The 27,968-nt window shown below is 71.7% G+C and overlaps 2 protein-coding genes across 2 annotated transcripts; one reads left to right on the forward strand and one right to left on the reverse strand.

Annotated features, from left to right (window-relative positions):
* Window positions 1-3,193: 3,193 nt before the first annotated feature.
* On the forward strand, window positions 3,194-3,922 carry GJD3 (gap junction protein delta 3; the record flags this gene model as incomplete). The annotated part of the gene is made up of 1 exon (XM_082494861.1): window positions 3,194-3,922. The coding sequence occupies one exon, from the start codon at window positions 3,194-3,196 to the stop codon at window positions 3,920-3,922; it is 729 nt and encodes a 242-aa protein (XP_082350987.1).
* A 938-nt stretch (window positions 3,923-4,860) lies between these two features.
* On the reverse strand, window positions 4,861-27,025 carry RARA (retinoic acid receptor alpha). Its single transcript, XM_082494849.1, has 9 exons — window positions 26,897-27,025; window positions 19,381-19,685; window positions 8,173-8,321; window positions 7,930-8,071; window positions 6,877-7,037; window positions 6,618-6,794; window positions 6,334-6,538; window positions 5,890-6,048; window positions 4,861-5,560 (listed from the first exon to the last, which is right to left on the reverse strand). The coding sequence occupies exons 2-9, from the start codon at window positions 19,556-19,558 to the stop codon at window positions 5,382-5,384; spliced, it is 1,350 nt and encodes a 449-aa protein (XP_082350975.1). The 5' UTR covers window positions 19,559-19,685; window positions 26,897-27,025; the 3' UTR covers window positions 4,861-5,381.
* Between the last annotated feature and the right edge of the window lie 943 nt (window positions 27,026-27,968).

Consider the following 27,968-nt stretch of genomic DNA (forward strand, 5'->3'; position numbering starts at 1 on the left):
AGCTGCAGGAAGGGTGCAGTCCCCTCAGCACCACAGGGTGGTCAGACCTTCCAGCGCTCGGGTTCCGCAGCAGGGAAGCCTCATCTTCCCCTTCCCTTAAGAAGTACTTCACCGGAGTATTTCTCTAGCCGGGTTGTGCTGTTCGTAGAGCCGTTTTTATAGCGCTGAGGGATCTTTCTTGACTGTCCATGTAAATATTTTCTGTGTTTTTCTTCTTGTCCTGATTTCTGTCCTTTTTTTTAATATTTATGTAATAAAAGTGGTTTTACTCAAGCTTTCTTCAGTAAAAAGGAGTTGTCCTCATCTGCCTGTGCCCCTAGTTTTCCCTCGCGCCAGCTCTCCAGAGCCATGCCTCGTCTTTGTTCGGGCTGAGTACTTGAAGCTCAGACTTTCTCAGGAGCAAGAGGCCATCGCCTCCCACCCTCTGCTGCCAAGACTGGTCTTAATTGGGTCATCTCCATTGTCTAACCACGCTCGTTAGTTCTGAAGGCATTTCCAGTGCTGATTTAGCCAATTTTGGCATTGTTATGGAAATAACCACTGCAGAGCTTGTGCCAAGCCCTCTGCTCCGCCATCGCTTTGGGATGGCAGAGCAGAGGGCTTGGCACAAGCTCTGATAGATGGTCACCATGGCCAAGGAAGGTGTTGGGGAAGAGCTGTGCCCTATGGAAGGAGCTTGAAGGAGCCTCAACCCTTGTAGAGATGGTCTAATCTAATGGCCTGTCTCCTCCTCTTCCCCCTTCGGCACCTGCGGTTGAAGCTGGTGCTTCAGCACTTGACCAGAGGAACCCGGTGCCATCAGCTGGAGAGTCCCTCGGCTGGTCCTGGCTGGGAGTGGGACACCACTTACTGTCCCCAAGTCCTGGACCTTGCCTGAGGCCATGCCTGCAGCCGGCTCAGGTGCTGCCGGGACTGTTTCCCTGACAGTTCCTCACCGCTGAGACCATGAGCTTTGCAAAAACCGCTGGTCAGACCCACTACCTCGTCTCCTGCGCTGAGGTTCCCAAATTCCTGTGAATGCCCTCGTGGCACTCAGCATCTGCCCACACAGACTGTCTGCCCCAGGTTCTGCTTCTGCGGCTGCAGGTGAGCGGGGGCTGAAGTTTCTGAGGTGCTCAGTGCTCACAGGTGGAAGAGATTTTACTCTGGAGTGATGGTTGATGCTGAGCCCCCTCTCTGGGTCGGAGTCGCACCCCTGGGGGCTGTCTGTCTGCCGGGGGCACGCGGCCGGCTCTGCTCTGGCTGTGCCTGGCAGAAATGGGGGGTTCTTGTGCAGTGTGCCCACAGCGGGAGGGACCAGGGTCACCAACGAAGCCCTGGGGGGACGAGCTGTGATATCCCATGTCCCTGCAGATGGGTGCTCAGCACCCCCAGAGCATCGTGCATGTGGCTGAAATGCAGCGCAGGGTTGGGGCAGGTCTGCCATCGCGCCGGACGGCGCAGGGAGCTGGCGGTGGCTCCTGGGAACGAGCAGGACCCGGCCGTGACGCCCACCTGCCCCCACGTCCCGGGCTGGTGATTCACCGCACACGGGGAGCTGCGCGGCTGCAGGAACAACTGCTAAAACCCGGGGCCCCCCGTCCCCCGCCGGCCGTGGTGTGGCGGTGGGGTACCGGCGCTATCAGTGCCACCGAGGTGCTTTGCTGGAAGTCAGTCAAGTGTGGAAAGCGCTGTCAGATTTTCCACTGCCGGGCTCTGGAGAGCGTCTCCGGCGCGTCCCCGCCGAGGGGCCGAGCTATTTACGGCTCTCCTTGCTGCAAGCGCGCCCGGAGAATCAGTTGTCACGACTCGCACAGCAAATGGTGAGGCCACGGCCGCGCCGCGCGGGCCGCTCCGGGCTGGCTGCGGAGCTGCTCCCGTAACCCCGGCATCACCCCAAATGTATATATAGAGCTGTGTGTGCATGAACACATACACACACCCCCACCACGGAGTGCGCCAGCCTCTATACCAGGATTTTCTCCATCACAAAATCTCCCTGAGAGGGCCCTGGGGATGTTGAGTGCTGCTGGAGGGGGGGGCTGTGCTGTGGGGCATCAGGCACCGACCCACCGCAGGCATCGCACGTCCCCCGAGGGGTGAGGAGGGCCCGAGGGTGACCCGCGTCGGCCAGGGCACTGCTGCCGTTGCCCAAAAGACAATTTGAGGCACAGGCGAAGGCCATTGGCACTCGTCCTCACCGTGCAGGTGCTGGTGGGAGCGCTGGTGGGAGCGCTGGTGGGAGCACTGGCTGTGCCGTGAAGGATTTCTCGCAGAGCATTGCAGCACGGCACGGCTCCGTCTGGTGGCACGCACCAGAGCCGGGGGCCGGGGTCCCTCCCTGGCCCCGACAGCCCGGGCACAGTGTCAGGGAGCCGGAGGGATGGTGCAGCCCTGAGCAGCCCCCGGGCGCAGCCCCCAGCCCCCGGGGAGAGCCCGGCACCGCTGTCCTGGCACAGTCCAATGCGGCTGATGCTCCTGGGGCTGTGCCGGGGCCGGGGAGGCGATGCCAGTGCTGGGGGGCATTTTGGGCACTGAGTGCTGTGGATAGGTACCCCCCCAGCACTGGGGGTTTGGGGAGGCCAAGGCACGGGGGCATTTCTTTGGGGGGGGCTGCTGCCCCCTGCCCCAACCTGCGTCCCGGGCAGCTGCTGGCCCTGGGGCAGTGTTTGTCCTTGAGCCCCCCCACACCACCCCCACCTCCCCCCCCCCCCCCCCCCCCCGGCAGATCCAAGCCCTTCCCTCCGGGTGCCCCTGCGGCTGCTCTGTCTCTTTAAAAGGACTCCAGGCGTGGCTGTGGGACCGCCATCCCATCCCAACCGGACAAGGGACCGGACAGTCCCGGACAGCCCTGGACAGCCGGCACCAGCCGCACCGGCACACCGTGGACCGCAGCCTCCGCAGGTACCAGGGCCGACACCGCCGGGCTGTGGGGGCTTGAGGGGTCTGGGGGGGACAAGGGATGGGGACCCTGCTAGTCCTGCCCCAGCTGGTGTCCTCCGACCCATCGCTGGGGGAGCGAGTCCTCGGGCACAGCTGATGCCTGGGGACACCTGCGCTGGCACTGCGGGGACCCTCCTGCGAGCGGGGACGGTGCGATGTGGTTGGGTTTGGCACGGAGGGCAGTGAGCTGGAGGGGGCCGTGCTGCCCACTGGGGTCATCCTCATGGGCACGGCGTCCCCCCAGCGCTGATCCCGCTCCCGCAGCGCGGCCATGGGCGAGTGGGGCTTCCTGAGCTCGCTGCTGGACGCGGTGCAGGAGCACTCGCCCATGGTGGGGCGGTTCTGGCTGGTGGTGATGCTCCTCTTCCGCATCCTGGTCCTGGCCACCGTGGGCAGCGACGTCTTCGAGGACGAGCAGGAGGAGTTCGTCTGCAACACGCAGCAGCCGGGCTGCAAACCCGTGTGCTACGATGCCGCCTTCCCCATCTCCCACTACCGCTTCCTCGTCTTCCACGTCGTCGTGCTCTCGGCCCCCGCCGCGCTCTTCGTCATCTTCGCCGTGCACCAGGCGGCCAAGCCGGGGCACGGGGGGGCCCCCGGCCAGCGCGCCCGCCGCCTCCAGCCCTTCTACGTGGGCAGCGTGGTGGCACGCATCGCGGCCGAGCTGGGCTTCCTGCTGGGGCAGGCGCTGCTCTATGGTTTCAGGGTGCAGCCGCTCTTCGTCTGCCGCCGCCGGCCATGCCCACACCGCGTCGACTGCTTCGTCTCCCGCCCCACCGAGAAAACCGTCTTCATCCATTTCTACTTCGTGGTGGGGCTGGTCTCGGCGCTGCTCAGCCTGGCCGAGCTCGCCCACCTCCTGCGCAAGGGCCCCCCGCCCCGGGGTGGGTGCTGCCACCGGCCGCAGGAGCGGGGACCGGCCCCCGGGCAGCCGGCGGGGGCCACGGAGGAGCTCTGCCACCCCAACGCCTCCCTGCCACGGGGGGACCTGACCGTGTAGCCGGCCCTGGGCTGCCATCGCTGCCATGAGCTGTGGCCGTTCTCAGCCCAGCCGGTTGCAGCTCGCCCTGGCGCAGGCCTCACCGTGCCAGGGCAGCAGGGCCGTGCCGCGCCATGCCGCGCCGTGCCGCACTGCGCTGCGCCCCCGGTTCCTGTTGTGGGCGGTGGATGGGCCTCACCCGGCAGCTGCTGGAAAAAAAATATGGACAAAAGGAAGACAAACAGGTCCCATCCCTGCGCAGTGGCGGGGACGCCCCTGACCCCCACGGCCCCCCCAGCCTGGAACGGGGAGGCGGGGGGGAGGGAGCAGGGCTGCCCCCACACCTTGTGCTGTGGGTGTCACGAGTGCGTCAGGTCTCTGTGGGGCAGGACTGGCCCCTGGCGCAGGGGACGCAGCTGCAGCAGCAGCCAGGCTGGGAGGGGCAGAGCTTTGGGGGTGCGGGAGGGGGGACCCCAAAGGGCTCTGCCCCAGCCCGGCCTTTGGGGACAGCCAGAGCCAGGGAGGGCAAATGGGGGGGGGGGGAGGGGTGTGTGTGTCCCGGGGTGCCCCCTCTGCAGCGAAGAATGCCACCCCCCACCCCAGGGTGCCACAGCCTCCCACGTGCCTCCCCCCACCCCCCCGGTGCCCCCACAGCAAGAACGAGCCGGGCACTAGAATAAATAAACTTTATTCTGGAGCCAGCCCCCCCCGTCCCCCCCCCATTCCCCCCCGTGCCGGCAGGACTGGGCCCCCCCTCCCTGCGGGTGCGAAGCCGGGGCTGGCACCGCCACGCGCCCCCACAGCCCCCACCCCACCTGGGGGGGGCCGGGGCAGGGCCCGTCCGGCGCCCCCCGACTCTAAAACCACTAAAATCTCAACAACAACCAAAAAAAAAAAATTTAATAATAATAAATCGTGTGACACCCCCCCCGCCCCGCCCCCACCCCCCACCCCCCCCGGCAGCGCCCACTGTGCCCCCTCCACCTGCACAGGCCTAAAAACCCCTCCAAACTTTTACAAAGGTTTTAAAACGTATTTATAGATATTTATAGATATTTATATATATATACTTTGCTTTCTTTTCTCTTTTAAATGACTCTGCTTCCTCGGCGCGCGGGGTCTGGCCGGGTCCTCCCCGCCGGACAGCCGGGCCGGGGCCGGGGGGGGGGTGGCTCGGTGGTCGCGATCCCGTGTGTGCTGGTGCTGGTGGGCCCGGGGCGTCCCCGGGGACGTGGCCGAGGGCCCCCGCGCCCCTGAAATGTGACTCAACCAACGCGCTTCGCCCGGGGCTGGGGGGGGCGCCGGGGGCTGCGGGGCTCCCCGCGGGGGTCCGCTCCGGCGAGGGGGTCCCGGGGCTGCGCCGGCGGGGGGCTGCCGAGGAGTCCGCCCCAAGGGGGGCTGCAGCCAGGGCCGAGGCGCGGGGCGTCCCCCCCTGCGTGCCGGCGTGCCGGGCTTTGTCCTGGTGCGCGCCGGGCGCGGGTCACGGCGAGTGCGTGGCCGGGCTGCTGCGGTTGGAGCTGGGCGAGAGGCTGGGGCTGCAGCTGCCGCCCGGCTGCCCCCCCAGCGTGTCCATGCCCTCCGAGTTCTCCAGCATCTCCTGGATGAGGGGCGGCATCGACCCCGGGATCTCCATCTTCAGCGTGATCACCCGCTCGGCACCTGCGGGAAGGGTCGGCGTCAGCGGGACGGGGCTCTGCCGGCACCCCCAAACCGGCAGCCCCAAACCGGCACCCCCAAACCGGCACCCCCAAACCGGCAGCCCCGCTCTGCTGCTCCCTGGGTGCTGAGGACCAGGGACACGGCCACGTCCCCGGCGCCCCTGGAGGATGCTGCGCTGCTGTGGGTGTCCCCTCCCTCGTCCCCTCCAGAGGATGCTGTGCCCTGGGGATGGGGTCCTGGACCGCTGCCGAGCCCACGGGATGCTCCCCGGGATGCTCCCCCAGGACAGAGCGCCGCAGGAAGGCGGCTGCCCCCTCCCCGGCGCTCACCCTTGGCGCTGATGCTGCGGAGATCCGTGATCTTCATGAGCATCTTGGGGAACATGTGGGGCTTGTTGGGCCTCCTCTTCCTCACGTAGATCTTCAGCGCCTCCAGCAGCGGCTCCTGCAGTTTGTCCACTTTGTCGGGCTGCTCCAGGTCCTGGCGGTCTGCCGGGGGGGGGACGGGGACACAGCGGTTACAGAGGGGCAGCACACATCCTGTCATCCCCCCTCATCCCCCGCCATGGGCACAGCCAGGACCCAACTCCCCGTAGCAGGTCCCGAGGGGGGCGCCGGGGGGGCTGTGCCGCAGCAAAGGGCACTATTTGGGATTGGCTTGGTCAGCCATTTGGGGAGGACAGCCGGGCGGACGCCGGGGTCGGGGATGCAGCCACGGGTCTGCTGAGGCGCCGGGCAGGGCCCCCGGCCCCACAACACCCCCCCGGCACCCACCTCCGCAGATGAGGCAGATGGCGCTGAGCAGCCCCGTCTCGGCGTCGTCCATCTCCAGCGGCAGCAGCTGGTTGGCGAAGGCGAAGACCAGGTCGGTGAGGGGCCCGAAGCCGGCGTTGTGCATCTGCGTGCGGTTCAGCGTCAGCCCGTCCGAGAAGGTCATGGTGTCCTGCTCCGGCGTGTAGCGCGTGCAGATCCGCAGGATCTGGGGGGTGCGAGGACAGGGGGGACTCAGCCCGGTGTCCCCTCCCCGTCCCTGTCCCCGTCCCAGTCCCCGCTCTCACCAGGATGTCGAGGCAGGCGGCTTTGAGGAGGGTGATCTGGTCGGCAATGGTGAGCGTGGTGAAGCCGGGGAGCTGCTTGGCAAACTCCACCGTCTTGATGATGCACTTGGTGGACAACTCGCTGAACTTGTCCCACAGGTCGATGTCCAGAGAGACCCGCTGCTCCGAGCTGTTGTTCTGCAGCGGGAGGTGGGGGGTGAGGGCACGGTGGGGGGGCGGCCGGGACCCCCAGTCCCCCCCGGGACCCCCCGACACTCACCGTAGTGTATTTGCCGAGCTGGCAGAGGGCGGGGAAGGTCTCCTGGTGGGCTTTGCGCACCTTCTCGATGAGCTCCTCCACCTCGGGCGTGATGATGTAGCTCTCCGAACACTCCGGTTTGGGCACGTCCTTCTTCTTCTTGTTCCGGTCATTGCGAACGGCTGTGGGGACAGCAGGGTCAGCGTCACCCGGCCCCACTGCCACCCAGCCCCTGGCTGGGGGGGGGGGGGGGTCGCTTGGCCCTGCTGCGCCGTGCCCCCAGGGCCGGACGAGGACCCCGCTGCCAGTGACGGGGTCAGACAAATGACCGGGGGAGCTGCCAGCCCCACGCTGCCTTAAATAAACCCCAAAGTCATTAGGAGGCAATTAGGGGTGACACCGCAGCTGGGGGGGACACACGCACCCCTGGCCATGGGGACAGTGCTCAGCTCTGCTCTGCAGAGCCGACAGAGCGGAGACAAACAGGAGGGAGAGAAAATGGCAGCGGAGGCACTGCGCTCATCGTGGGGGTGTGCGGTGGCAGCGGTGGGGGGGGGGGAGCAGCCGGGCACAGCCCCAGCCCCACACCTCGGGGGGATCCGCCTCTGTGGGACCCCCCCCAGGAGCTGCAGCCCCCGAGATGCTGATTGCTCCCCCCAGCGGTGCCCACCCCACCCCCCAGCATCCCCCAGTCCCCTCCTGGGGGGTCACGGGCCCCATAGGGACAGGCAGATTGGGGCAGGACTCGGGGAGGCAGCTGCGCCCCAGCAGCCACCGCCCCCCGTCACCCACCCCCGGCGATGCCGCACCGCACCGGGGGGGTACAGCCGGGCACCATGACAACTGGCACGCAGTCGCCAGGAGGCCTCGTCAGCGTCATTTATCTCTGACATCATCAATCATGCGTTGCCTGGGCAACGGCCAGGCTGCGACACAAACCCAAGGGGGGTGTCCCCTCCCCAACCACCCCCCAGGGTCTTGCTGGGCACATGGTGGGGGCTGTTGGGATGGCCCACTGCACCCAGGCAGGGTGTCCCCATCCCTGTCCCCGTCCCCATCCCTGTCGGCACTCACACTCCTTGGACATGCCGACTTCGAAGCACTTCTGGAGGCGGCAGTACTGGCACCGGTTGCGCGTCACCTTGTTGATGATGCAGTTCTTGTCCCGGTGGCACGTGTACACCATGTTCTTCTGGATGCTGCGGCGGAAGAAGCCCTGGGGACCCCGCACGCCCCGGTCAGCGCCCGGTCCGGGGACCCCGGGAACACGGGGGGGGGAGGACAGCGGCCCCGGCGCGGGGCGCTGGCAGCTCTCACCTTGCAGCCCTCGCAGGCGCTCACCCCGTAGTGGTACCCCGAGGACTTGTCCTGGCAGACGAAGCAGGGCTTGTAGATGCGGGGCAGGGGCGGGGGCGAGGGCGGGCTGGGCACGATCTCCTCCGAGCTGGTGCTCTGCGTCTCCACGGCTGCGGGGAAGATGACAGCGCTCAGGGCACGGAGACCCCCACGCAGGGTTGGCCCCATGGGGACCCCCCCTCCCTGAGCCCCCCGACGGCGCCAGGGCTGACCCCGGGGTCCAGTGGCCCCACCAGCACCCCCCACCCTGCCCTGGCCACCCCGTCCCTTCCCAGCCACAGGGCCGGGTCGTGGGGGGCCGGCGGGGAGAGGATGCGAGCTGGGAAGATGCAACTTGACATTTCCAGGCCACGGCGACGACGAAGTGGAATTCAGGCAGACAAAAAAAAAAAAAAAAAAAAAAAAAAAAAAAAAAGAGAGAGAAGAAAGAAAAAAGAAAAAGGCAAGAAAAAAGCCGGGATCCCAGGAGCCCCCGGCGCGGGCGGCGCGGATGGCGTCTGCGGGGCCGCTGCGGTGCAGCGCCAGCCTGGCACGGGGGGGGCAGTGCCACACACTCGCTCACACTGGGGGCCGCCGCTGCGCCCACCGCCCCTGCGCTGAAGGCACAGCCCCCCCCAGCAGGGGATGGGCACAGCGGCACCCAGACGGCACCCAGACGGCACCCCAGGGGACCCCGGCGAGGGACGTCCCTCAGGGCAGCGCTGCCCTCGTCCCCGCGCCAGGCAGCCCCCGCCACCGCGTGCTGCAACGGCCGCGCCAGCACAGGGGACACAACCGGTGCCCACCGCACCCCAAAACCTCGTGGGACGCGCCTACCCCCCTCCCGCGCCCCGAAATCCCATGGGACATGCCCGCCCCCTCCTGTGCCCCGGGACCACCCCCGTCCCCCACTGCCCCCCAGGGCCGCCTGAGCCCCCCAGGACGGGCCCCGTCCCCCGACCCAGCGCAGCCGCAGCGGCGGGGGGGTGGCGGTGCAGGCGGGCGCAGCCCCCGGCGCGGGGTGCAGCCAGGCGGGGGTTAACGCTCCCCGGCTCCTCCGGGATGTTTGCGAATGTTTTTCTGCAGCGGAGCCAAGCGAACCAGTCAAACAGGATATTAAAGGCCGGGCCCGGCGGGGGGAGCCCGCCCCCCCCCCGCCCCGCCGGCCCCTGCGCCCCAAAAAGGGCCCCACCGCCGCCCGCTCCCCCCGGGGACGGGGCGCTGCAGGGCCGGGGGCACCCACCCCCCCCGCACCCCCCCGCGCTGAGCCCAGGAGGGGTCCCGCTGGGGGCCGTGGGGCTCAGAGGGGGGTGACGGATGAGGGGTGGGGGTCCCCGGCCCGGCTGTGCCACCGGCCACTCGCCGCCGCCGGGGAGGGGGGGACAACGGGGACAAAGCCACCCACGACGCTTGTCCCCCAGCACAGCGGGGTGGGTGCCGGCGCAGAGGCGAGTGTGCAGGGCAGAGCGCGAGTGTGCACCGCGCGGAGGCGAGCGTGCGGGGTCGGAGTGAGCGCGGGGGTGCGAGGTGTGTGTGCAGTGGGTGTGATGTGTGACGTGTGTGTGCAGTGTGCGAGGTGCGTGTGTGGGGTGCGAGGTGTGTGTGCGTGCAGAGTGCGAGGTGTGTGTGCAAGGTGTGTGTGCAGTGTGCGAGGTGCATGTGCGGGGTGTGCAGTGTATGAGGTGCGTGTGTGGGGTGCGTGTGCAGTGTGCGAGGTGCATGTGCGGGGTGTGTGTGCAGTGTGCGAGGTGTGTGTGTGGGGTGCAGAGGTGTGTGCAGGGTGCGAGGTGCGTGTGCGGGGTGGGCTGTGAGCACGGGGGGCACGGAGGCGAGTGTGCAGGGAAGGCGTGAGCATGTGGGGCGTGAGGTGTGCGCGCAGGGTGGGCTGTGCAGAGGTGTGCGCGGGGCACGGGGGCGAGCGTGTGGGGCACGAGGGGCGTGCGCGGGGCGGCTGCGAGTGTGCAGGTGCGAGGTGTGTGCGCGGGGTGGCTGCGAGCGTGCGGGGCGCGGAGGCGAGCGGAGGCGAGCGAGCCGGGCAGCGCTTCCCGGGCGGCACTGAATAAATCACCGCTGCCACTCCGGGGAGCGGAGCCATTAAAGTGACTGAGCGAACGTCGTCTATAATTTATCGCCTCTTTTATATAATTTAAGAACTTCCTCGTGGAGAGCCGCACTCGCAAAATGCAGATTTGACAAGATTTTGATGTGCTGGGTGCGGAGGGGGGAGGGGGCCCGGCTCCCCCCGTGTCCCCGGGCAGGCACGGCTGCGCCAGCGCCGCGGGAATCCCCTGCCACCGCAGCCACCGCAGCCACCGCGGCCACCGGCGAAGGGACCGCGGTGCCACCGGAGAGGGGACAGGGACATGGGCACAGCCTCAGGAGCCCTCTGCGGTGGCATCAGGCCCGGGCGCCCCTCACAGCCCTGTGGGGTGAGGGGAGGGCGCAGAGCGGCACCCAAAGGTGCTGAGCGGGCAGGATGGGTGCCAACCTCCCCTGCTCCCTCCCCTCCCCCAGCCCCGTCTCCCCCTGGAACAGGAGGGGCCCAGGCGTCCCCCGGCCCCCCCCGCGCCCCCCGGTCGGAGGAAGCGCAGCGCAGCTGCAGCCCAGATGCCGCTGCCCCACCAGCATCCCCGGGCCAACGCGCCGCCCCCGCCCGCGGCCCCGCCGGCCGCTTCCCGCCTGCGCCAAGGGACCCCGGGGCGCCCCGACACCCGGCACCCCCGCCCCGGCGTGGGAAAGCGCCCGCGGGGCCACACCATGTGCCAGGGCCCGGGGGGGGGACACGCAGGAGTCTGGGTTGCCGTCACCCCCACCAACCACCGGTCATCGCCCCGGGCCAGAGCCGGGACTGGGGAGCCAGGCCTCGGGAGCGGGGGGACGAGGGGCAAAGCCGAGGGAGGGGGCGAAGGAGGGTCCCGGGGGCAGGAGCCCCAAAGCCCGCGGTGCCCTGGGCCGTGGGGGAGCCCGGTCCTGCCCCCATGGCGCCGGGGACGGTGCTCGGGGCACTGCCACCCCACCTGGTCACCACCGGGCACCCTGCACGGCGGACCCAGGGGGGTACCGTGTCCCGTGCCTGCACCGGGGGTCCCCATCACCCCGACTCCCCCGTCTGCCACGCTGCCACCCCACGCCGCAGCGCTGCGCTGGCTGTGTGCCACCAGCCAGCCCAGGGTGACGGAGCGCGGCTAACACGAGGCGACGGCGGGGCCACCCCATACCCAGCAGGGCAGTGATCATGCACAACCCAACCCCACGTACCCCCCACACACCCCCCCCGAGACCCCCTCAGCACCCCACAAAACCACTGGCAGGATGCGGACCCACACGGGCACAGGGTGCCCACCGCCTCGCTGGGCTCCCGCAAGCCCCTCTGCCACCACTGGACACCACCTCGTGCCTCAGTTTCCCCAGCTGCAGCGTGGCAGCGTCCCCAAACCCCGCTGCAGCGGCGGGCAGGCTCCCAGCACCCCGAGGAGCGGTCCTTGCCCCCGTGCCAGCGAGACGGTGTCCCGCTGGGCAGCTCAGTGCCGGCGCCGGGCCAGCAGCCAGAACCTCGGGGCCAGCCCCACCGGGCACAGCCACAGCCGTCTCTGGGGAAACTGAGGCACGGCACCTCCGACACCGGCACCACCGAGCCGCGGGGCGGGCTGGCACCCCTGGGCCGGGGAGACACGGCACCTCGGCGTGACGTAGGGAGCGGGGGCACCCTGCCAGGGATCCCCGCCAGCACCCGCCGCCCACGCGCCCGCCGGGTCACGGTCACCGTGACCAGAGCCTGGAGGTGCCCTGGCCTGGAGCAGGCGCCCCACGCAGCACCGCGGCCGCACATCCACCCAGAGCTGCATCCGCAGGGGATGCTGGGGGGGGGGCAGAACGATGGCCCCCGGCCACCCTGCTCAGGACAACACGGCCCCAGTGGGATTTGGGGGGGCCCTGCGCTACGGCGATGGCATCGGAGCCTGGGACACAGGCGCTGGCAGGCCCTGCCTGCTCGGGGGGCTCCGGAGGCAGGACCCCCCCGCGGCGGCGGTGGGAGTCCCCAGCTGCAGACAAAGGCCCCTCGCGCCAGCGGAAAGGTCGAGCAGCCCCGAGACAATGGGGGGACCGAGACCGGGGGGGTGGGGGGGGCCGCGGCCACACACCCCCGGCCACGGCAGGGGCACCGCAGCGGGCAGAGGGGCGGGAGGGGGGGGACTGCCCCCCCGGGGACGAGGCGGCCCCCGTAGCCCTTACCGGGGTGAAAGTCCCCCGGAGGCAGGCAGGACTGTCCCCGTCCCCGTCCCGTTATCGCCACCCACGGCCCCCGGGCGCGGGGCCAGCCCGGCCGGCTGCCCACTGGGGACCAGCGTGGGACACCCCCCCGCGCCCCACCCGGTGGGCACAGAGCACAGCGGGACCCCCGTGTCCCCCGTGGGGTGGCAGCCCCCGGGCCGGGCGGCAGTTTGGGGTGCGCTGCCTCCTCCCCCTGCCTGCCCCCCCCCCCCCCCCCGCACCGAGCACCGGCCCTGCCCGTCCCTGGGGCGGGGGACCCACGGGGGACACCGGGCTGCGACCCCCCCCCCCCCCGGGGGGGCGGGATCCCGGCGGCGGGAACGGGACTGGCCGGGCCCCACCGCAGCCCCCAGGACCCCCCGGCCCGGGGGGAGCCCCCGATCCCCGACGGGGTCGTGGCGTGGGGGGGTGTCCATGCTGCCCCCCCCCCCCGCCCCCCCCCGGGCGGCAGCCGGCGCAGCCCCTCGGGGGTTAATTGGCTTTTGCCGGAGCCCCTCAGCAGCGGGGAGCGGAACGCCCCCCCGGGGCCGGCGCTGCCGCGACCCCCGCTCAGGGGAAGGGGGTCCGGATGGGGGGGGGGTGTCCCCGCCGGGCTCAGCCCCCGCCCCGGCCCCGGCGCGGCTCTCCCCGAAACAGGACGGGGGTTGTTTGTGGCCGAGCGGGCGGTATCCGCGCAGAGCTCGGCCCGGTCGTGTCCCCCGCCCGGGATCAGCACCCCCCCCCCCCCCCCCCGCCGCCATGAGCAAGCCCCCAGCACCCATCCTCTGCACCCACCACGCATCCCCGCAGCCCCCCTCCCCCCCCGGCGGGCTCCAGCACCGGCCCGAGGCGGCGGTGAGGGGCTCGGCCGCCCCCGGGGCGCAGGTACCTACAGCGGCCGGAGCTGCTCCAGGGCGGGGGGCGGCGGGGGGCCCCGCGGGGCGCGGGGGGGCCGCGCTCCGGCAGCAGACAGCCCCGGCCCGGCCCGTAGAAATCCATCCGGAGGAAGGGGCCGGGGGGCAGCCCCGCCACCGCCGCGCCCTCGTACATGGCCCGGGGCCGCGGGGGCGGCTCTCTCCCCCCGCCACCCCCCACCCCCAACCACCACCCCCCGGGCCGGCGGCGGGGGCGGCCCCGGGAGGGAGGTCAGCGGCCCCCCCCGCGGCTGCCGGGCCCCCGGGGCGCCCCGCGCCGCGCTGCCATGGCCCCGCCGCGGCTCAGCCCGGGGAGCGGGGCCCCGCCGCTCCGCTCCGCGCCCGGGCAGGCGGCGGCGGGAGGAGGAGGAGGAGGAGGAGGAGGAGGAGGAGGAGGAGGAGGAGGAGGAGGAGGAGGAGGAGGAGGAGAGGGAAGAGGGGGAGGGGAGGAAGGCGCAGCTCTGCGGCTCCGGCAGCCCCGGTCCCTCCCGGCACCAGCCGCCTCCCCACAGCCTTAACCCGCTCCGCGCCGCGGGGCCGCCCCCGTCCTCCCCCCGCCGCCTCCTCCTCCTCTTCCTCCCCTCCCCGCGACGGCCACCACCGGCCACGGCCGCGCGGGGGGACACGGACAGGCGGGGGGACAGGCGGCGGCGCGGGGCCAGCGACCGGCGGCAGCGGAGCGGGGGGAGCGCGGGGGGGGGTCCGACGGGGCCGGGGGGGGGGGGGGGGGGGACACGGACACGGCGGGGCCGGGGGCTGCCCGGGGCCGCGGCTCATTTGCCTAATGGGATGCGGGTGAACTGCGGGTGAACCCGGCGGGGAAGGGCTCACCTCGGCCTGACCCCCGGCCGCCCCCCCGGGGGTGCGGGTGCCACCGGGGGGGGGGGGGGGGGGGAACGGACGGGACGCGTGTGTGTGTGTGTGTGCACATCCGTGTCCATGTGTGTGCGGAGTTCCCGCTGCATGACGGGGTACGTGCATGTGTCCCCACTGCAGAGGGGCTCCCGTGTGCTCCTGCTGCACCACTGCGCGGGGAAGGGGGGGGGGGGCACAGCCTGTGTGCACATACATGTACGTGCATGCCTTCTGCACACGTACACGCGTGTGGCACCACATCCCCACCAGGCACAGCTGAGCATGTGCACGCGTATGTCCCACCGTATATGTGTGCACACCCCCACGCACACGTGTGTGTTTGTGTGTGGCCCATGTGGGGCAGAGTGCCGCACGCTCCCCCCTCCCCATGCACACAGGTCCCCACGGGAGGTGACATCCCAAATCCAGGGCACCTCCTGAGGATGCCCATGCAGTGATGGCACTGCCCGCGCAGACCGGCATCACAGCACGGCCCTGCTGCCCGCGCCCCGACCGGCACAGCCACACGCCAAGGACGGTGGCCACAGGCCGGGCTGGCACGACGGGCCCCGGCGGTGCCACCTCAGGTAACCTCCCCACCGCACGGCCTCACCCACCCACCCTGCACCGCTGGGCTCCACACCGGGCACGCAGCCTCTGCCACGCCACGGGGGTCCGCTCCGCCCCGGCGCTGCCCACCGCAGGGCTGTCCTTCCAGGGAGAGCCCGGGGCGCTGCAGCGCCCAGCCGAACCCCCGGGCAGGTCCTGCCGCAGGCAAGGGGAGCATACATGTGTGCACAACCGGACACGGGTGGGACGATGCAGGCGCTGCCACACACGCCAGGCCTGCACGGCCACACGCAGCGTGCAGGGAGTGTGCATGAGCAGCTGCGTGTGCATGCGTGTGTGCACGCATGGCAGTACGCACACGCATGGCAGTACGCACACGCATGGCAGTACGCACACGCACCCCCCAATGCTGAGGACACCCTCCCACTGGCGTGGCCGCACGCTCCCGCACCCCGGCCCCGCACACGCCGTCAGCCCACCCCCCTCCAGCCCCAAAGTGAGCAGCCGGGGCCACCCCGCTTTTCTTTCCAACCCACACCCCCCAAAGAGGGGAGGGGGGAGGGGGAGTAAAAAACAAAAAGAAGAAGAAGAAAAAGGCCCGGGCAGTGTGTGTGTGTGTGTGTGCGCGCGTGTGTGTGTGTGCATGTGTGTGCGTGTGTGTCTGTGCCGAGCAGATCAGCAGCGCCTGTTTAAATAATAATAGAAAGTCAAAGGCTTTGCTTAGCCAGCAGGTTTCCGAACAAAAGCCCAGCGCTCCTCCAACTTCCTGCAGCGAACATGACAAATGTCTGCTTTGACTCATTTACCAGCGCTGGAAAGAATGTGGCTGCGACGGAGGGGACGGAGGGGACGTGGGCCGGTGGCACTGCGCGGCTGGGCCGTGGCATGGCCGTGCCATGCGCACACACCGGTGGCCGTCCCGATGGGCACCCGCTTCCCGTCCCGCGCCGGCGGCAAGAGGAAGAAACAGAGATTAAAAAAACCCAACCACCAAACCCAAAGCTTTCATGCAGAAGCCAAGAGGAACCGGGCGAGGGGAGCGCCCCGCACGCAGCCTGTCCCACCGCCACAGCCCACAGACACCAGAATGGGGCCCCCCCTCAGCAGCACCCCCCCAGCCCCGCTGCCTCCTGGCCCCGCTCACGGGGGCGGCCGACGCTGCGGGGAACAGGAGATGCCGCCATGAGCAGGACGGAGACCCGTCCCCAAAGCGCATGGGGACCCCACGGGGGACCCCACTGTGCCCAGAGTGGGCACCTTCGGGAGTGAGGGGTCCCAGCAGAGAGCGGGACGTGGGCAGGGACCCCCCCAGACCCCCACGCAAACCCACCCCAAGCCCAACCCAGGGTATGGGGTGCCCCCGGCCCCTTCCCCCCCATCCCCATGACGGCACCTCGGGGCCCCCCTCCCGCCCGCCCACTTCAAAAGACCCCATTTATCCCCTTCAGCTGCTTTTTGAGCGCGGCGAATTCCCGGCGGCTCCCCCCGGCCCCCCTGACAGTGATAGAAAACCTCCGCTGTAATGGGCTTTCCCAGGCCGGGGGCCCCGCGCCCGCCGCGGCCTCATCAATCTTCCCCGGCCGGGGCTGGGGGGGACTGGGGGGGTCCCCAGCAGCGCACCCCACGGGGGCTCCCCGGCCCACTCCCCCCGAGCGGGGCCCCCCGGCCCCGTCGCCCCCCCCACCCACCCACCCAACCCCCCCATCCGCGGGCCCCCGGCCTGCAGGGAGCACGTTTTGCTCATTAATTTTTAAAAATTAATTAATTACGGGGCGCTGCGGGGGAGCGGCTGCGGCACGGAGGAAACCGGAGCCAGCGGGTAGGGTGACAGGCCAGGCCCGGCCGCGGGGGCCCCGTCCCGGCAGCGAGAGCGGGGCCGGGGGGCCGAGCCGCAGGGGAGGGGGCTACCAGGGGTCCCGCTAGCCGCAGCCCGGGAACGGGGGGAGGGGCCGGGGGGGGCGGCAGCACGGGGACCCCCTCGCAGCGCGGAGAGCAGGAACCCCTCGTGGCCCCCCGAGACCCCCGTGGGCCAGCGCTGGGCGAGGGGAGGGGGCCCCCAGGGACAGCCAGGCCCCGCGGCGGGAGAGCCCGGGGAGGGGGACACGGGCCCAGTCCTGCCACCCCCGCACCACCGACAGGCCCGCACAGGGGGGGACGCGGGTGGCCCCGCACCCCACACCCCGCACCCGCAGAGGGGTGTGCGGGCAGGGGCACAGCCCTGAGCACACTCGGGCACAGTGGCTCCGCCCTGCGCACACTCGCCCCGCGCACACGGGCGTGCACACACACGTGCACCCACACGCGCAGGCAGAGCCGGCAGCGCACGCGCAGAGCGCCACGGGCACACGCACGCAGCCAGCTCCGCGCGCACACCCCCGCAGGCGCGCACACCCCCTTGCACGGGGTGTACACACACACACACACCCCCAGCGTGCACGTGCACACACGGGCACACGCACGCACACCCTCCGTGCGAGTGCACACGTGCCCACACGCTGCTCTGAGCGCGGAGAGGCCCCACACCGTCCCCTGCCCACCATGGGGTGCCCCACGTCGGAGCCCAGTGTGGGGCAGGGGGTCCCATCCCCACCCCACAGGGGAAGTTGGGGAGACCGGGGGGGGGGGGGCCACACCGGGGGTCCCCAGAGTCGTGCTCAGCACCTCCAGGTGCTCCGGACTCACGGCACGGAAGGGCACGCGGGTCTGGCCCCAGCTGCCACGGTGGCTCCCAGGGCACCCAGGGACGTGCCTCACGCCGGGGGGTGCAACGGGCGCCCCCCAGCACCCACGCCCGGGGAGGGGGGAGCGGGGCAGCCCCCAGCGCCACGCACAGGATATGGCCGATCCCATTTCCCCGTACCGCAGGCAACGCACACGGCACCCCAGGGGGCCGGATCCGGCACTGGCAGCTCCTCTGCAGCACCAACGCCACCACGTCCCCATCGCGACAGCCACGGGGCGCCCGGATGAACCCCGAGGGGGAGGACACATCTGCACCCCCAGCAGAGCCCAGCCGGATCGGCCCCAGGGCCGCACAGCTGCAGCACATCTGGCGACGGCAGGCCGGCAGCGGGGCCGGACACGCGTGAGGAGGGGGTGGCTGCACTGGGCCCCTCTGCAGCCCCCCACGTGTCCCATCCCCCCCCAGGACACAGACCCCGGTGTTTCCCTGCTGTGCCCACCACCAGGAGCAAGAGCGGGGGGCATCCCAGCGGGACACACACCAAATACCGTTGGACCTACACAAACAGGGCCCCCGTGGGGCTGTACGGATCCTACGGGGGGGCCACAAATGGTGCCCCCACCCACCGCATCCCACGGGACCCCTGGGCACCCCAGCGGGGAAGGCCAAGGGGAAACTGAGGCACAGCTCACCCGGCCGACACCAGCCGCAGGGCACCCCCCCAGCGCCGCCCGTGGTCGCCGTCCCCAGTGTCAGGGAAGGTGGGGGGACACAGGCGGCCCCCCCCAGCCCGTTCCCACAACTCCATGCGGGAATGGCCCCAGAGCCAGCGCGGGGGAGGGGCCCCACCCGCCACCACCCAGTCGCTGAACTGGTCCCACTGGGTCCCACCGCCGCCGGGGCGGCTCCGGCGGGGGACAGCGCCCGGGGCCGGCCCTGCCCGGGCCTGCACCGTCCCCCGGGGCCAGGGACGGGCTGGGGGGGCCCCGCCACACCCCGACCCACGGCGGCGTCCCCGACGGCGGGTGCCGCGGGGCACCCATGCCGGCACGGCACGGGAACGGGCGAGGGTGCCCATCCGCAGCGGTGCCGGGGATGCGAAGGGGTCCGGCAGTCACCCCATGGCACCCAGCAAGGGTCTGGGGAAACTGAGGCACGCCATGAGCCGGGGTGACGGTGCGGGGAGGACCCCGGCCGGGAGCCCACCTCCCGCGGCTCCCAGCTGCCGGCGCGGCGGGGCGGTGATTACCGGGGCCGTGATGGACGACCCTGTCAGGGGGAAATTGAATCAGGAGCAGACGCGATGATTGCCTTCATCGCCTCCCCCACGGGCGGCCCCCGCACCGCCGGCGAACAAAGAGCCGCCGCGGGGACGCAGCGCAGCAACCGGCCTCCCGACCCCCCGCCACCGCCGAGCCCCCCGACTCCCAGCCCCGCTGCGGTGGGTGCCGGGGACGGTGACAGCCAACGGCCCCTAACCATGGCCAGCTGGGCCGTTAACAGCCGGGGTATAAACACGGCCATTAACGAAGGCGGCCACACAGCAGCAATTAACTCGCACACACCCCACCGGGTGCCACTGCCCGCTCCGTGCCTCAGTTTCCCCAAAGGCAGCACTAACGGGGACACACAGGGAGAAGCGCCCGGAGCTCGCCTCCCACCAGGCAAGGAGCCGGTGCCCCCCAAACGCAGCTCCCCAGGGATGGGTGACACGGTGGCTGGGAGATCCCCCTCACTGGTGCCACCGCCCTGGGGGAGATCCCCCTCACTGGTGCCACCGCCCCGGGGCAGAGCTACAGTCTGGGGGTCAGCACCCACATCCCACGCGATCCCGGCACAGAGGGGACCCCCACATACCCCCACCCCCCCCCTGTCGCTGGGGGTCCCACCACCCCGCCGCGGGGCCGCGGTACTCACTGGCGGGCGAAGGGGTGCTGTATCCGCTGACGGGCAGCTGGTGCTGGATGCCGGCCAGCGTGCTGGGCGGCGAGAGCCCCCCCAGCATGTGGGGGAAGAAGAAGGCGTAGGGGGGCACCGGGTAACCGTTGAGGTGCCCCCCTCCGGGCGTGGGGCAGGAGCTGCTGTTGCTGGCCATGGTGGGGGTCTCCAGCGCAGGCGCGGGGCTCTCAGGCACGGGGCACGGGGGCCGAGCAGAGCATGGGGCCCGCGGGCGACCCGCTGCCCGGCGGCTGTCCTCGCTGGCGGCGCCGGCTCCTGCGATGCTGCAGGGGGAACCAGAGAGGGGGGGGGTTAGCAGAGGGGCTGGGAACGCACGCCCCCCACCAGCCGTGCCTCAGTTTCCCCAGACACCCCCTCCCCAGGGGCTGCATCCCCTCCCGGCCCCAGGAGGGCGCAGGCGGCCGGGCCCAGCGCTCCCCGCAAGATTAACGACAATCCCCCAGATTAACGACACCGGGACCGACGGGGCCCGGCAGGCGCAGGTCACTAATCCCGGCTTAGCGGGCGAGGGGGCAGGGGACGGGGGGACGGTGTGGGGACAACGTGGCCCCACAGGGCACCCCCTCGGGACAAGGACCAAGCAACGGCCCCAAGCCCACTCCCCTAAAAGCCTGGCCCCTGGGCACAGGGGCGCATGGGGGGGTCCCAGGGGGGCTGCACCCCTTACCCCAGCCCAGGGGGCTGCAAGGCAGCCGGGGGGGGGACACGACACCAGAGGGACAGGTACACCGGGGTCCCCTGAGGACAGCGGCTCCGCTCCAGCCCGGCTCTGCCATCACAGCTCCCCCCACTCATGCACCGAGCGTGAGGGGGCTCAGCCACGCGGCCCCCGGGGCAGGATGGAGCTCATCCCCCCCCTGCCACCCTGGGACCAGCACCCAGGGGGCTCATCCAAGCCCACTCGCCGCAGGGCTCTACCCGTCGAGGCACAGCCCCCGCCTTGTGCCGGGCTGTGCCGTGTGCCGGGCTGTGCCGGTAGCTCCCACGCCAGCCTTGGCTGGCGTGGGAGCTACCGGCACAGCCCGGCACACGGCACAGCCCGGCAGGGCATGGACCCTATAGCCCAGGATTGGGGGGGGGGACGGACGGACGGACGGACGGGACGGGACGACAGCAGTGGGAAGGGGGGCACGGGGCTTTCACAATCCCGGGGTTGGCTGTTTATTTAAGCGCTGGCGCGGGGCCCGGCGGGGGCTGTTTATTTGCCGAGAATTCTGGCTCCCGGCCCCGCGGAGGCGGAAAAGGATCCAGAGGAACAAGGCTGGGCCGCCCGGCGAGGCGCTGGGGAGGGGCCGGGACGGGCACAGCCCTGCCTGTCCCATGCGTGTGTCCGTCCGTCCGTCCCCCACACCCCACCGCAGCATCCCAGTTGGGTGCACCCACTGGAGGCAGGACCCCCATCCTCCCAGCTCACACCAGCACCCACCACCCCAGCGCTGACCCCCACCCGTGGGGACCCACAGGAGCACCCATTGGGGGACCTACAGTCCTGCTGCCCCCAGGGTGGGCACCCAGGGGTGGCAGGATGTGACACCCGCCCCCACCCCCCACAGGGCACCCCGCTGCAGCGCGCACCGGATTCCCACGGGCAGCGCGGGGGCACGGTGCCGGATGCCGGGTCAGCATCCACCCGGGCACGGGGACCACGGCTCAGCCCCGGGGAGGGGACAGACCTCGCTTGGGGTCCCCACAGGACCCTGACTCCCCGGTGCAGAGGTAGGGGCTGCCCATGCTCCCCCCCCCAACCCCCCCCAGCCAGGCCATGGCCCCCAAACCGCGCTGGCCGGGGGAAGCAGGGGGGAGGGAGGCGCGGGAAGAACTGTTTATGTTTGCCGGTGCCAAGTGCTCGCCGGGCACCGCGCCAGCCGTGCCGGGGCCCAATTACTCAACCCGCTCCTGCTCCCCCCCCCCCCGGCACGCTGCCGGCCTGGGACCGAGCGTAGCCAGCACCGCCGGCCTGGCCACCATGCACCCCAATCCTGGCGGGGGGGCTACCGGACCCCCTGCTCCTTCCCAACGCCCCACGGGACCAGCAGCTGCCAAAGAGGGTCTGGGCACCCCGGCTGGCCCCACTCCCATGGGTAGAAGGAGCTGCAGCCCAGAGAAGCCCCCACCGGCCCCCCTGTGCCGGCACAGGCATGGCTGCTCCCCTACTGGGGGGTCCTGGGGGTCCCAACTGGGGGTCCTGAGGATCCCAACTGGGATTCCTGGGTGTCCCGGCCAGGGCTCGCTCCCGGAGCACCCCATGCCAGCAGCGTGGGTCGGGGGCCGTGCAGCCCCTCGGCGGGGGCCCACGCGCACCCTCCCCGACGCCTTTTCCTCCAGTCCCCGGCAGGAGCTGGACGGGGCCCGGAGCTTCCTGGAATCCTGCGCCTCGTTCCAGCCCCGCGGAAAACACGGCCGCGGGGCTCGGGCCAAATCCCAGCCATGAGGAACCTCCCGCTCAGGCCGGGGGTGGCCCCCGGGAGCGGACAGACACACGGATGTGCAGACCGGAGCCGTTCCCAGGGCCAGCGGCAGCGTGGCTGCGGGCACCGTGGCTGCCCAAGCCACCCGTGACCCCAAACCGGGGCACGAAGCCCACCCCACGCACCCAGAGAGGCCAGGCAGCGCCGGCACAACGCAGCCCCCAAGAGACCCCTTCCAAAAAAGCAGCCCCCAGCTGTGAGCACTGCCCACACCGGGGCAGGGACGCATCCTGCTCCCCCGTGCCTGGCACAGCCAACACTAACCACAGAGCAACGGGGATTGCACTGGGACGGCAGCACCGCGACACCCACCTCCCCAGCAGCCACCCCCAGCCCTGCCCGCCGAGGGGACCGGGCAGCACCCCCCATCCCACAGCACGGGCACCCCAACCCACCCGCCCCCCTCCCAGTGCAGGCAGCACCCCCGGCCCCGGTGCCCATGTCACACCACCAAACCCAGCCGCGCTTCCTGCCGGGGCACACAGCGATGGCAGTGCCAGCGCCCGGATGTGACACGCCGGTGAGCGGGGGCACCGCCCTGTCCCCCTCCCGGCACCGCGGGGGCAAGCGGGGCCAGGGCTGCTCTGGGGTGCCCGGCGGGGCGGCGGGCAGCGACCGAGCCCTTCCTGTCATGCCTGCGGGCACCGCGCTCCCGGCCGCAGCTTCCCCTCGCCGCTCTCAATTCCTGGGCGGCCAGGTTTCAGTTCAGCCCTGGCCTGACTGCCGCGACCCCCTGCCACCCCGCACCCTGTCCCCCTGCTCCCCTGCCACCCCGCACCCTGTCCCCCTGCTCCCCTGCCACCACCCCAGCTCGCTGCCAGCCCACTCTGCTCCCCAAATCTGGCAGGGGTGGCTCTGCCCGCATCCCCCATCCTCAGCGGGACAGGTCACAGGGACGCCCCGGTGCCAGCCCGCCCCGTGGCACACAAGCAGAGGGAGGGGGTGCCGTGTCACCCAGCGCAGCGGGGGGAGCAGGGTGGCCCCGCTCCGCTGGCAGCCTCCCGGGCAGGGCAGGAAGCGCCCGCGGAGCCGCTGTGCGGTCGCAGCCTGCGGTTTCCTCACTGCTGTCAGCGCCCGAGCCGGGGCGGCCTCACACGCGAGGTAGGTCGAGGGCCCGGCTCCCCCCGGCTCCCCCCAGGGCCAGCCAGCGCCGCGCAGGAGCGGTGAGGTGCCCCCCTGGCAGGGCCACCAAGCGAGACCCCCTCCCCGTATCCCCGAAGCATCTCGGCCGTGAGTCACCGTCACGTTTCTCACGTCCCCGGGCGGGCGTGAATCATGCCCCAGCCCGGCGGCAGGGCCGGAGCCGGCGGCACACGCTCGGCACAGGCAGCGTGCCAGAGCCGGGGCTGCCCGCAGCCCCCGTTCAAGGGGATCTGGGGGTGCTGGGGCCGGTGCGGAGCCCAGGACTGGCGTGTCACTCCCAAGGGGCAGTGGCACACCCAGGGGCTTGCTCAGCCGCACCGCGGGTCCCGGGGCAGCGCTAGTGCCCCGGTGCCCCAGCACCCTGCGGGCCGGCAGCAACCCACACCCGGCCACCACCGCTTCCCCCAGCAGGGACATGGGGCCAGCATGGACACTGTGCTGGCCAGTGGGGACAGCGTCCTTGCCGGTGGGGACGGTGTCAGTGCTAGCCTCACCACCCCAGGGAGTAGCCGCCGGCCCCACGGCGTGGGTCCCTGCCCTGGCACCCCCACGTCCCACTGCCGGGTGGGAGCCACAAACTGAAATTCCACCTGTCGCAGCCGGGCCGGCTCCGGTTACGCCGGGAACGCGCCACTCCGGTTACACGTCCCGCACTCGCCGCCAGACGCGCCATTCTTCTGTGGGAACAGGTGCCCCGGCCCCCGCCACGGCCCCCGGGATGGGCATGGCTGTGCCACGCCGCCACCGGCACCAGCACTGCCATGGCCTGGACGCAACCGTGGGTGCCGGCATGCCAGACCCTGGAAGGAGCGAGCCAGCACAGCTCGACCCCAAAGGCCCAGCCATGCCCAGGCCAACCCTACCCACCGCCCCCTCACCCCGCAGCACCCTGGGGACCCCCACCCGCACCCCAGCACCGCCTGCCCGCAGAGGGGGCACCCCCGGGCCCAGCCTGCCCCCCACCCCGCGGTGCCACCCCGACCCTCGGAGCGAGCCCAGGGAACTGCGGGTCCTGCCCGCCGCCGGGGGGGTGGTCAGGGTCCCGGGGTGCCCCATCCCGGTTCCCCATGGGCTCCCGGGAAGCAGCGGGATTGCGCCACGGCAGCCGCTCGCAGCGGCCCCCGGTTGTTTTTAGCCCTGGATGCGGCGCGCAGCCGGCGCCCTGGGAACGGCGTGCCGGGAACAGCGCGGCCCCAGACAGCCCTTTCTGGCTCGGCGACAGCCGGCAGACAAGTGCAGCTGGCTGCAGCACGGGGCCGCTCGGGACACGGCACCGGGGCCGGCCTGGGTGGACCCAGCGGGCAGGCAGCCACGCGACAGCCCCGGACACCGGGATTCGGTGGCAGCGTGCCCCCAGCCCGGGCAGGCACCCCAGGGCCGGGATCAGGCCAGGCCAGGCCGGGCCCCGGCATACCTGGGGGGGAACGAAGGCACCGCAACCGGGTCGGCTGCGGGAGGGCGTGCAGATGTGTGCCACTGCCATGTCCCCTGTCACCGCCTGGCAGCCGTGGCTCAGCTGGGGACAGCGGAGGCCAGGACGGGCGCACGCGGCCCCTCGCCGGGCCCTGCCACGAGCCACCCCCCGCTAAGCCGCCTCCAGCCGCAGGGAGATTAACCCATTTTCTGTAATCAGCACATGTGTCACCGCAGATATGATCGCAGCCCCCCCCTGCGCCTGCCGGCACCGCAGCCCTTCCCCCCGAAAGGGCTGGCACTGCCACGGGGGGCCCTGCGGCACAGGGGTGCCCATGGGTGCCGGGGGGGCTCTGGGCACACGCTGCGGGTGCCACACAGCTCCGCCAGCCGAGGGTTCCCCTGTAGCGCTGCAGCAGCACCCCAAAAAGGGACAGGGGATCCCAGCACCCAGCCACCCCCTCGGTGACAGCGCTGGCATTGAGGCGGGTGGCCCACGGCACATTCTGCCCACAGCCGGCGCAGCCGAGTGTGGCACGTCGACATGCCACAGCCTCCTGGTTATAAATAGAGCCGGAGCCGCGGAGCTGGTGAATCCCAGCGCCGCAGGGCAGGCGGCGGCATGGGCCCTCCCCAGGCTCGGCGGCCGCGACGCCGCTCCTGGCACAGGGACCGAGCGCTGGGGACACGGCGGGTGTGCAAGGACAGCCGGGCGAAGCCAGGCATCCTGGCGGGGATGCGGCACCCGCTGGCACTGGGCAGTGTGGGATGGGACAGGACGGGGGTCCTGCTCTCCTCCCTGCCATCCCAGTGCCCGCTGGCAACAGCCGTGTCACCTGGGGGGACCGCAAGCAGAGCGGTGGGTGAAGGTGCCGGGCACCCACCAGCATCCTGGGGAGCCCCGGTGCGAGCCACGCGTGTCCCCACGCTGCAGCAAGGTCACCCCCAAGGGCAGGGCGCGAGGCCCACGGGTGACATATGGCCCGGCAGCGGCAGCCGCGGGGCCGCTAAGCCACCGAGCCGTCACCCGCTAATCCCGGCACGGAGGCCGGCGGTCGGGGTGCCGCGGCCAGAGCCGCCGGCCAGCGCCTGCCCAGCGCCCCGAGCAGGATGGCCGCCCCCGCGGCGGGGACCCGTGTGGGCGCCGCAGGGAAGCACCCATGTCCCGTCCCCCCCGACAGCACCCACCGGGCTGCGGGATGGCCCCCGCCACCCAATGAGGTCAAAGGTCAGAGGCACAGATTTGGGGGACACCCCGGCTCCGGCGGGCGGTGGGGCTCTACCCCGGACCCCCCCTCAGCCTGAGGCGCTGCTGCCCGAACCCGGTGGGTCCCCCCGCCCCGGGGCCGCAGCCCGGTGAGGCAGCCCCCCCCGTTCCCCCCTCCCCCGGCCGCCGCCGCCAGGACCCCGCGGGGGCTCCGCCGCCCCCGGGCATCTGCTGCGGGCGGGGGGAGGCGGCGGCCGGCGCCCCCCGCCCGGTCCCCCCCGGCCCCGCCGCCGCGCCAGCGCCCTGTCAGCCGCCGAGAGCGATGGCTTCCTCCGCCCGCCGGCCAGGAAACGGCGCAGACGCCGCTCCCGCCCCCCGGACCCCGGCCCCCGCCGCCCCCCCCCCCCGCGCCCCCGGCCCCGCTCACCCGCCGGGCCCCGCCGCCGGCGCCCCGGCCCCCGCCGCACCCCGAAAAGGGGAAGCTGCCCCGGCCCCCCCGCCCGCCCCCGCCGGGGATGGGGGGGGGGGGAGACGTGGCTTAGCGCACCGGCGGCCCCGGGGAGCCCCGTTCTCCCGGGGGGGCACCCGCAGCACGGCACCCCGCGGCGGTGCCCCAGACCCCGCCGGGATGGGGGGGGCACGCCTCCCCCCGCGCAGGGGGTCGCCAGAGCCGATTGGGGTAGCGCCCGGCAGCGCCCAGCCAGCCGGTCCCGGGAGGGGGGACCCCAGCACCGGTAACCGGGGCAGGCCCGGCACCGCCAGGCCCCGGGGGGGGCGGGTGGGGGAGGCAAAGCCACGGTCCGGAACGGGGGCGGGGGGCAACGCTCCCCCCCCTCCGGAGCTCACGGCAGCCACAGCCGGGCGGGGGCCCTCGCCTCCCCCTCTCCCCCCGCAGGTCCGAGCGAGGGGGATCCCCAGGATTCCCCCGTTACCGGAGGGGGGATCCCCAGCGCCGCCTCCCGGGGGAGGGGGGGGCACTGCCCTGAGACCCCCAAACCGCCCCTACCAGGGCAGAATCTCCCGGGGCGGGGACACCCCACCACCCCGATCCACCGGGGAGGACGGCACCCACCACCCTCACCCGGTCCTTGCCGGTGGGGCGATTCCCCCCCCCCCTCCTCCGACGGCACGACGCGCTGGGTCCCGCCGCACCGGATCCCCCCCCCCCAAACCCCCAGCACCGGAGCGGCGCTACCGGTCCGGCGACAAAATCCTCCCCCCACGGATAGCCCCCACTCGTTACCTGATCACGGAGACTTCACACTCAGATCCTTAAAACCGGGAAGCTCCCGGTGGCGGCTGCATGGCGGCACGGGGGCGACCCGGCCGAAGCGGTAGGGAGGGGGGTGGGGGAGGGGGGGGGAAAACACACACGATAACGGGGGTTGGGGGGGGGAGGAGGTTTAACGAGCGGCGGCTGCGGCCATTGCGAGTCATGTGCTCGCGGGGAAACTTTACCCGGGGCTGGGCCGGGCGGGGCGGCGGCGGCGGCGGCGGCGGCGGAGGGCGGGGGGGGCGCCGAAGGAGGAAGCCCCGCCCTCTCACCGGCCCCGCCCCTCGCCCCGCCCCGCCCGCCAATGGGGCGCCGCCTCCGGCGGCCTCCGGCGGCGCCCCATTGGCGGACGGGGCGGGGCGAGGGGCGGGGCCGGCGCTACATTGTAACTCTTTGAAGTCTCCAGAAGGCGGAAGGGGAGAAAGTGGGTGCGCGCGCCGCCCGCGGCGGCGGGAAGGGGGGGGGTCTTAAAGGGGCCGCGCAACCGCAGAACATGAGGGAAAACACGGCTGGGGGTGGGTGTACACCCACCAAACGAGCCCCGGGTGGGATGACGGGGGGTGGGATGGTGTTCCCCTGAGCTGTCCGCAGCGTTGGGGGGGGTGGGGAGCACACATGGTGCTTTGGGGCTGTGGGGTGATTGCAGCTATGGGGGCCTGTCTGCTCCCAGCAGAGCTGCTGACCCCGGGGATGGGGACACGGACACGGACATGGATGCAGACACGGATATGGAGAGAGACATGGACACAGACAGAGAGACAGACATGGACACAGACAGAGAGACAGACACGGACACGGGCAGGGACAAGGACACAGATGCAGACACGGACACAGACAGAGACACAGACACGGGCAGAGACACAGACATGGACACGGACACAGACACGGCCTGTCAGCTGCACTGCTGCCCCCACCATGGCCTCATCCCCCCCCAGCTGCCCCCCCCCCACCCCAGGTCCTGGTGACAGCCACGCACGCCCCGTGTCCCCCACGCCATGCCAGGCTGCACACCCACAGCCCGCGCAGGACACACCAGGGGTTA

Source organism: Vanellus vanellus, assembly GCF_965231255.1.
Source record: "Vanellus vanellus genome assembly, chromosome: 24".
NCBI lineage: Eukaryota > Metazoa > Chordata > Aves > Charadriiformes > Charadriidae > Vanellus > Vanellus vanellus.